A 10,562-nucleotide genomic window follows, 5' to 3' on the forward strand; every position below is an offset into this window, starting at 1 on the left:
GACAACATTTATCTTTTCTGTGATTTTTTTTGGTGATTGCTTCATTTTATATTTATTCTACATAAAAAACGTAAGAGCAGTTACATATTATGTTAAACTTGGGTTAGCATTTTAACTCACAAAAGTGTCGATTTGAGCATAATTACTCGAATTTGTTTTTTACATGAACCATTTGTTTATTAAACTAAAAATTATTATCTATCGAGAACAAAGGATTGACATGCTTACGGAGTACCACTGAATTTAAAATATATCTATTTGAGAAAAGTTCTCTTTAAAGTGAAATAAAAATATACAAGGTATTCTGAAATCAAAAATTGCCCATTTTCCGATTTTTAGCTGTACGGGCAACCGAAGGAAAATGCTTAGTTATTTCATTACGTCTTTCATACATACTTTAAATTTTATTTATTTGCTTTAATAAACAAAAGCCACCACCCTTTTGAATTATTTGGTATTGATCTAATAGTTCATACATTTTCCAAGTAATAGTTTAAGATATACTCACTTTTTCAGAAGTAAGATAATATTTCAAACAGTGACTTTTTGAGTGTTTTTAAGAAGTGTTTCACACAATAATTCTTTTAATAGTTATTTTCTACTTTTATTTTTACTTCCACTTTTTCGGTTTTCATTTTTCCCCATATGTCGGAAGAAGGGGAAAAAAAAAAAAAAAAAACTGTCTAAGAATGACTGAATATAATGAAGAAAAAGAAAGTGAGAGAAAGACTTAATAAATCAGAACTTTAAAATTTCTCAGTTTTTCCAAAACCCAAAGAAGAGGCTGACGCTACTAGCACTAGTTGTCCATCAACATCTCAGCTACCATTGTAATTACCAAAAGAACCTAATAATAAGAAAGAGTTAAAAAGTGTTTTTCACACAGGAATTATCTTTAACTTCAATGCTAGCCTATCGAAAAAAAAACAGAGGAAATACTATTGAAATCTACAATTTCTGCAGTAAATACTCATTTGCCTGTGCCTAATGATTCTGGATTATGCCCAAGTCCCTTATTGCCATCCCAAGTTCAAGCCTTAATAGAAAATTGTTCTGTATGTTACCAAAACTTGGTTTCGAGTTTCAATTTCTCCAAAGACAAAAATAGACGTAATTTATTTTAGATGTACTTTTGTTGAACCTGGCCAAACAACGAAAGAGTTATCCGATCTCTTAGAACGATTACGAAAGAGTAAACCTGTTAATTCGGAATTTAAAATTTAATTAAAAACGAGACTAAGCATTGGCGTGATGTTATTGACAGAATTATCTATGCCATTCAGTTTTTAGCGAAATAAAACTTAGTCATCCGTGTTTCCAGTAACAAATTATTCGAAAGATATAATAATTATCTAAAGTGTATAGAAATGATCACAAAATTTGATACTACCAATGTCTGTATATATTAATAAAATTCAAACTAAAAAAATATGCTTCATTACCTTGGAAATAAAATTCAAAATAAAACAATAAGCTTATTAGGGGATAATATAAAAGCAAATTATTTTAAATATAAATAAATATAATACAAAGCAAATTATTTTAAACAAAGTCAAACAGGCAAAGAATTTTTCTATTTTACTTGATTGTATCCTTAATGCTAGCCATCAAGAGCAGATATTAATTCGTATGAGGTATCTTAATTTAGAGAATACAGACATGAGTATTGAAGAAAGGTTTTTAGTATTTTGTATTACAACAGATACGACAGGTGGAGGACGAACTACATTCTTATTAAAAATCTTAGAGGAAAATCATTTAGATATTTATAATTTATACGGCCAAGAATACGACAATGGTTAAAACATGAGAGGTAAACAGTTTTCGAGTAATTATGCTCAAATCATTGCTTTTCCAAATTAAAAAGTTAAACTAAGTTTAACATACTATGTAACTGCACTTACCTTTTTTTATGTAGAAAAACAAAAACAACAAGTAATCACAAAAAGGATAAATGTTGCACAAATTACTACTATTGCAACAGTAAACACAAAATAAGGATTAAGCAATTGGTCGAATGCGTCTACCCTTACATATACATCAACATCAAGTATTTCCACATTCAAATAAGACAGACGAGAACACCAAAAACGAACTCCTATCTGGTTATAACTTTCGGTCAAATAAAACAGTGTGCTAGGAGGAAGGGGCATTCAGACCTGGCAAAGTTGAGACTGCCTTAACACAGTTAAATACCCCAACCCCTAGAGACGATCCAAGAGGCCACAAGAGGTCGAGCTAAGACTGACAGGAATACTTAAAAACTCGCATTCCACATCCCCGTTCTCAAAGGATGGTAAAAACATCTGCCATCAACAAGGGCCTCAACCCCAGACAGCAAAACGAAGTCACTTAAATACTGTCAGAAAGACCAGGCCACCAATCCGGTTTGCTAACACTACATCATGCTATACAGATCTCTGCTTTAGGCGACCCTAGTGAAAAACCAAGCAAGGAAATGAATATGCAGTTTTGAGGCTCCAGTCGCCCACTGGAAACTTCAAGCAGTTTAAAGGCTAGCTGAATTCAGCAATTCCATCGACGGGGTTGTTTCGCCCCTGGCAACCATGAATATCTGACTATATAACTCCACCACAACCAACAGAACGGATTAGACAGTACCATGGCGAACTTAAAAAAAATCATTGCCGTGATGACTCCAGTCCCGTGGAGACTGATTTTAAACACTTGTGGCCGAGACTGCCTAGGTACAAATCCTAGGTTTGTACCTAGGTTCCCAGGTTTTACCTGAGTCAACCCCTGGAGAAGCATTCAAATAAGACAAGAATTTTCTTGTTCAGGCAGGCAGCGAGACGAACTGCTTCCTTTAATGATTGAACGGCGCCTTTTTGACTCGGCACCATCTGCATGAACTTGCACCTATTGTTGGCGCGGGCTTGTCCGAGAGGACTCCCAACTTGTGGTATTTCGAGTGAACCCATGCCACACAGCTACTAAGTACACTTACAAATATCTAAGGTTTCTGAAATTTGAAACTGAGCCCAACACTATGGCAGCCAGTAACATTAACCACTATATTGATCAGAGCAGAGTTTGTTAATATAATATTAACTGCTGTTGAATAAATTTTCAAATTATATTGAGAAAGTGACCCACTAGATTCAATAATTTTAATTAACTTCCATTTACTAAATTTCAATCTATAGGTATATTTTCTCAGTTTTTTTTATTAAGATCCTTTTTTCAAATTTTTTGCTTTAATTAAAAACTTATGAACTTATGAGGTATTTTTTTTTGGGAGGGGGCAGTGGGATAGCATGCTGTTACTGGTTTTCTTTGCTGCTAACTTATGACAATTTCTGTTAATCGTTTTGAAAGAGTAAGGACTTTGCAGTACCTAATTTTTGCATTAAATTAATATAAATATGAATTATGCCAATTTTAGTTTTGTGGAGTATGTGTATTTGAATGCTTGACTTTTGTCTAAAAATACACAGTTTAAATTATGGCTTGATATAAAATGCTATAAACAAAAGTTATTCAGCTGAATAAAACTGCATATGCTTGGTATTATTACAGCATTTTAAACTGAACTTATGAAATGTTGCTTTTAATAGATTGCCAGAAACTATGGACTTTTTTGTCTTGAATAAATCATTTAAGATACTTATATATTCCTCATTTGGGGGGGTATTAAAAATGTTTTGTCTAATAGTATAATGTAGGGCATTTACTGAAGAAATCAAAAAAAAAAAAAAAAAAAAATAATGAAGATAGTGATGTGAAAAATTTCATAGCATGCATTATCTTAGAAGCTTATCATTATCTATTTATTGGGCTGCTCGTCGACTAATAGCAAAAATGCCAAAGATAGGTGTAGGATTAAAAAAAAAAAAAAAAAAAGGGGGGGGGGAAAAAAGAAACGTTTCAGATTTTAAGTTACATCTAAAGGCGCGTTTTTTTAATGTTTTGTGTGTTACCTTTATTTATTAAATATCATGTTCTTCGCACTTAAACCATAAAATTCAGTTCAACATCAATGTCGCAAAATAATTTTAAAATGAGCACATCTTTAGAATTTCTGATACACAGTCTCGTGCGCCAGAGATAAAAATATTTTTTCTGTACAATCTTGCCATGGTTCACTTTGAAATCCTTGAGTTCGTTAATCAAAAATTCGTTGAAGAGTTACAAAATATGAAATTGATAATAAAACAAATTCCAAATTTAAAACTTGGGCTTCCAGATGCCGGAGTAGGATTATGTCATTCAAAATTCGATGGCTCTAGGTACCGTTGTTTTATCACAGTGCGAGAAAAATACGTACATTTATGCAGATTCTTCATTATTTAATTTCTTCAAATATAATACAGGGCGATAATATTTGGTGGCAACAGTTTGAAAAGTGATATGCAATTTATAGTGTTCTGACGCAAAATCACAAAACGAAAACAATTGTCCTTGAGGGACAAAGACTTCAGTGAGAGTCTGACTTCAGTGAGAGTATTCAAAAATTATATATCAGGAAGAGGTATTGAGAAATCAGTGAAAAAAATTTTTTTTTTCTTGAATTTTTTTTTCTTATGAATTCTGTGAGTGGAGAATTGGCAGTTATTTTCAAAATTAACATTCAGAAAGGGGAGTAAAGCATTTGACAAACATAAACTAGTTTTTTCTTGAAGATTAGAGTAAACATGTTCAAAATTGAATATTGTGCCAACTAAGGTATCAATTTGTGTTTGCTTTGCTGTGATTGGTTGGTTGTTATACCAAATTGCCATAAATTGAAAACATAGAAATTTTTGGTAAAATCCTTAAACCATTTTTTGTGATGTAGCAAGGTTAGATTGCATAGCAACAAAGCTCAGCTTTATACTTTTTATGACCAAAAAATTCATTGTGTGAATGGAGCCTTAAAATTGCAAAAGCCTTAAGACTTTTTTTAAAATAACATTCACAGATGTTTGATATTCGGCATAAGATATGTAATTAACTTCAGCGAACTTTACGTGGCAGCCACTTAAGAGGACTGTTTTTAAGGTGAATATAAAAAACGCTGATCTTAAATTTTACCTTTCTAAGGCAGTTATTTCTGCAGACTAATATTTTCTGGTTATGTATTTGATTATCTTAGAGAAGGTGTTTTTGTGGAAAAAGTTTTGAATAATATTCTCTTGATGTGGATGCAAGTAGTTATGAATGGGAATAAAATTTTCCTAACATATTTTGAAGAAATGATAGATTTTGATGATTTGATAGATGACTTAAAATTTTCTTTTACTATGAATCTAAGTATTTTTTTTTTTTTTTTTCCAGTGTGAATTTCATTACTAAGGCAATGTTATACATACATATCCGAATCTTAAATATGAGCAACACTTTTGCCTATGTAGAGAAACTACACACAAGTAGAGATGTGTATCACAGTTTCTTCATTTCTGCTATATTGAAAATAATAGCCTAGAGTCTTTTGAAATAATGAATCAAAGCAATCACAAGTGCTTTGCAGAAATGTTATTGGAATAGGTTATACGTAAAAGATGGATGATATGTGCTTAATGAATTCTTGGACATTCTCATTAGGGAATATGTCCATCTCAAACTGTGATCTAGTGCCATATCATGCTCATTCCCAAATTTTAGCACTTGAGAACAAATGGTTCCTCTCCTTTGCAGCATGGTTGTACTTGCTTGTTTCCAGCAAAGGATTGCAAATTGCATGTCATTCCTCATAATATATGTCTGTGGTGTTTTGAGGTCTTTCGAGCATACATGCTAGCTGATATCACAGATAGCTACGCTTTCCAGGAAATTCTTCACTCCTGTCATTCAATAAGGAGTGGGATAGTCATTCATAAGAAGAAATGTTTTGTCAGTGACACCATGGAACTGGTAAATAGGATGCTCTATTTACCAGTTCCATGGTAAGCTATTTCCAACTGTGGTCCCATTATGGAGCTATTGTTTAACACTTGTCACTCAGTATGTTAATCATAATACCTTCTCACTTCATCATCCCATTATTATGATAACAATATCGTTTACATATACTTTATTGCTAATTTGCAGTATCCCTTTCTTGCCAGATTAATTGGTAAGTGGAATTCAGTTGCAAACTGTATTGTCTTCCTAGGAAAATATAATATCGGGCTCTTGCTTCGTCATAAAATTTCGGTGGTTCTGACATTTTTGCAAATATCATCTGTGCTGCTTTCAGGAAATGCTTACTGAAAGTCGAATGATAAGTAGCCAAAAGGAGACCTGTTGTTTGAATTATAGAGGATTTTAAACTACTCCTTTTTACAGTCCTTTATAATTCAAATGTCAAGTTCTCAGTTTGGCTATATATCATAATTTGTCTTCTGCAGTAGTGGTAATTTCTAAGTCGACTAGCCATGTGGCATGGATTGCATTTAGCTATTATCACAGGTAGATAGAAGCGGGCAGAATACTAGAATTTCACCATTGGTTATACAGTATAGTCCCACTGCATTAACTATGCAGATCCTCCCCAATTTTGAGGAAGAACATCCTGGGGGCAGTGTGAGCATCTGTTACCATCAGCCTCTTGAGGACTTTTGGCTTGCTGTGTATTTTGAATGCTTCCTTGCAGCACAGACACTATACACGTAGAAACATCCCATGTCTTTTCTGGAAATCAAACCTGGTTGTGTCGGTACAACAGTTATCTTCACTAACCACTATATTGGCTGGCTGGCTAGCTATTATCACAAAATATCAATCTTTGTTTAGAATTAGGGAAGGAAGGTGACCTCCCATGGTGCATTCTAATTATTTGAAATGCTGTCCAAAGCCTAAAGACAATACTTTGCACAATTCCAAAATCCTTTGCAACTTTGATGATTGTGAGGTCTTTAAAAAAAAAAAAAAAAAAAAAAAAAAAAAAAAAAAAAAAAACTATTCTCTAATTTTTCTATATATGAAATTTTTGAGATGTCACTAAAATTTAAGGAAAATTTTATGTTTACAGATTTATTCTTCTGTGTTGAAAATTTCTGACTTGAAGTTCATCAGTAGGGTAATTTTATCAACCGCTTTTGAGTTATTCCAAATCTCAGATGCAAGAATCAAGTTTGCATACTCACTGGATTACTTTTATACATACAAATTAGTAACAAGTTGATTTATTAGACTCTGCATCAGTAACCTTGCATAATTTGTGTTTATCATTAAGATTTGGCTGCATGGGAATGATACATACTGCATCTTTATTATTTCCCAGCATTAAGGTGAACAATATCTATCTGAAGTTATATTCTGTTGTGCATCAGCATTATTTATTTAATTTATTAAGAATTTGTATAACATGCATAGAACTGGAGCTTTATCTTAAATTAATAAAAAGCTGGGTTTGATTTGAATGTATTCAATAAAATTGGAAGAGACAAAATCATGAATTTTATTTGAAGTGTCAGAAATTATGAGTTTTATGTGAAGCAGCAATTTATTATACTCAAATGTATATAATATAAAGGAATTGGCTTAAAATTGGCTAAATTGTTAAAAATTGTTGGCTAAATTAGGGCTAACAGCTGGAATATTTGTAAACTTTTTGAAAGTGCTGCTTCCTTTTTTTTTTTTACTTCTCATTCCATAATTGAATGAGAAATGAATAATTAATTTAATAGTCATTGAATTGTAATGTTTTGAAAGCATTCCTATCAGCAAGGCGTAACTAGAAATTATAGAAGAGTTAAGTCTGATACTTTGTTTATAATCTGTTTCATTAAACAATCCTTTAGATACCATTGAATGCATAATAATTTTCATGTTATGTGGTAAAAATGTCTGAAATGATTTTTCTATGACTATTTGTTTATTTTCTTCTTTACAGGGCTCTTGATGCTGATGTGTTTTCAAATAAACAAAAAGAAAGTAAATGAGCAAATCATCAGTGAATCATTTTGTGTAAGAGTAATTTAATGTTTAAGTAATCTTAGATTTTTAATTAGTTGAATATTTTCAACTAATTAAAAATATTAGATTACTTTTGAAAGTGCCTAAGAAAATGATCTTGAAATGTTGTAAATAATAATAATAATTCTGTGATATTATGTGTTAAAATTTGTGATGTGCAAAGAACTAAGCTAATCATCATAAGTTGCTTCCTCTCCAAGGTACAGGAATTTCATTTTCACTATTGTGCCAAATCTGCACATTTTATTGTCATGTGCTTGTCATATCCTTTATTTTCCAAATATTATATACCTCAGTTTTAAAAGTTCCTATATTTATGATAAAATATTTATGTCTGATACTCTTTTTATGCACAAGTCAATGGTATATAATAAAGATTAAATATTTTAAAATTTCTGTCCAGTACTTTGTACATAAAACTGTGAACATGTTTGAAAACTATTTTATAAAATACGGTTGGCTAATACTTTGCCTGACTAATATAAATTTTTTGGTTTGTGCACAGAAGCCTAGTCTATTTTGTAAACTATGCTCAAGATATATTTTGTTCCAAAAAAATATATATTTTTGCATAAAGTGTACTTAAAATACGCTTTTTTTGATTAAGATAGTTTGAATTTGTTATCATTGAATCTCAAGAATTGTAACTTGATCTAGTATCTGCTTTTGAAGTATTACATTAAAGCATTTATTTTATTATAAATTTTTTACTTTTGTGTAAGTATGAAGTATATAAGTAGCAAGATTTATTTTTTATTATTTTTATTTATTTACTTTTTTATATTTATTCCAGTTTCCTGAAGTTAAGCACATTCCCTAAATTAAATTTAGGTGATATTTTTTATAGACAAGTTTTTTTAAACATTTCATTTATAATTAAATTTTTTAATGTTATTTATTTTATTCTTTCCATTTGTTATTTAAATCAAGGGGACCAAATCTTTCTGTATTATAATAATCAGCTCTGATTTAAATTCAGTGTCTTTAATTTTAAGTGCATGTGATAAAAGGCTGTTTTCAAGCCTTTTTTTTTTTTTTTTTTAAATTTAGCATAACTCTAAATAATGATCAGATAAATACTGAATTGCATTACTTTCCTCCAATCGTGTATGCATGTTAGTTGTTGGCCACAGAATTGCTTAAGGATATTTTTAAAACTTTCTTCATTTATTCAGCTTCCTATATGGGAATCTGTATGGCATTATGACTGTTTTGGCATGATATTTTTATGAAATCAATATTAAAAAAACTGAGAAAATACTTTTTTCAAATGTTCAGAATCATAAATGTTACAGTATTTGTTGTGATTATATGACTTTTCTATGGTAATTAGTATTTTCAGCTGTTGAAATATTTTAACAAACGGCAATCTAGGAATTGAACTTTTCATGTTCATTATTAATGATTCAGGTATGTGCTTAGTCTATAAATTAAATAGTCATTGATACTGATAGTACAAATACATTTTAATATGAGATGATGGGGATAATTTTCTTCATTGTTTGTTCTCAAGCTGAGCATTTTTTGAATTATTCATTTTGAAATTTAATTAGAAATTATCAGTCGTGTGATGAGCAGAAATGCATTTTATGAATGGAAATTATTTTTGTTATTTCTACTTACAAGACACATTTATGTGTTATCTGCACTAAAGCAAACATTCCATTTAGTTGCACTACTGTGATTGCTGTATATTTAATGTTAAGTAGATATGGTTATATCAACAGAATCATAAATCGTTCATTGCTGTAGTATATTTATATGTTTGTTTACATATTATGTATAAGAAAAGAGTATGTGATATTGGAATTAATCTTTTCCATGCATCTAATGAGATTTGTTGAATAAAATTTATATTCAAAATGTGTGTCTTTTTCCTTTATTTGCCAGAATCGACAGCAGTAAATGTAGTTTCAATTTTACCTTTTTTATGATGAATAATATATTTAAAGAAGGCAAAAATTCTGTTGAGAAATACAGGTTTTTGAGTATCGAAAGATATTTTTACATGTTTATAATTTGTCGAATTTCAGCTTTTAGTGAAATATTCAGCATACTTTTTTGAGTGTACTTTTTAATATACTTTTGTTGAGCACACTTTGTAGTAAGTACACTTTGTTGTTAAGTGATATGTAGTACTAGTATATATGAAAACCTTTGCAGTGAACACAGTAAAATAATTTCAAAGTCTATGATTATTGATCATTTTATCTTGAGAACCAGATGAATCATGAAGAAGATATCTTTCATCCAGAAAAGATACACGTTTTGAATACTCAGACACAAATCTTCTCTGTGACTTAAAAGCTTTAATAATCATAACATCACAATAACAACAGAAAAAAAAAAATCGTCTGCAGGTGAATAATTAAAGTTGTGAAACTTTTAATATTATTTTGGTATCAGCATTCTGCTAATGTGTACACCAGTGTCTAAGTGGATAAGATTACTGATTATTGGTATACAAGTCTGACTTCTCATAGACAGGTTAGCTGCATGTATGAGCTAGTTTCGCTTGCAAAGTTTGCACAAAAGCATCTTTCCTAAGCCAGACAGCTCTCTTGTGCTGCACCACGATATTTATTATTAATTAATAAGAATCTATATATATGTCTGTTCCTCACATTATGGAAGAAACGTGGCACTTGGAGCCACCAAATTTT

At 30.7% G+C, this 10,562-nt stretch overlaps 1 protein-coding gene across 2 annotated transcripts in view; it reads left to right on the plus strand.

Moving 5' to 3' along the window:
* Positions 1–9,762, plus strand: part of CycJ (Cyclin J) — a 47,044-nt gene extending 37,282 nt beyond the window's left edge. For both annotated transcript variants that reach the window (XM_085821065.1, XM_085821066.1), the window contains one exon: positions 7,817–9,762. In XM_085821065.1, the coding sequence (XP_085677191.1) occupies positions 7,817–7,865 (49 nt within the window). In that variant the 3' untranslated portion in view covers positions 7,866–9,762. The remainder of the gene's footprint in view (positions 1–7,816) is intronic.
* The last annotated feature ends 800 nt before the right edge of the window (positions 9,763–10,562 follow it).

This window comes from Stegodyphus dumicola, chromosome 7, assembly GCF_044657685.1.
Source record: "Stegodyphus dumicola isolate Sdum_Otavi_A_Nest chromosome 7, ASM4465768v1".
In the NCBI taxonomy this organism is placed as follows: domain Eukaryota; kingdom Metazoa; phylum Arthropoda; class Arachnida; order Araneae; family Eresidae; genus Stegodyphus; species Stegodyphus dumicola.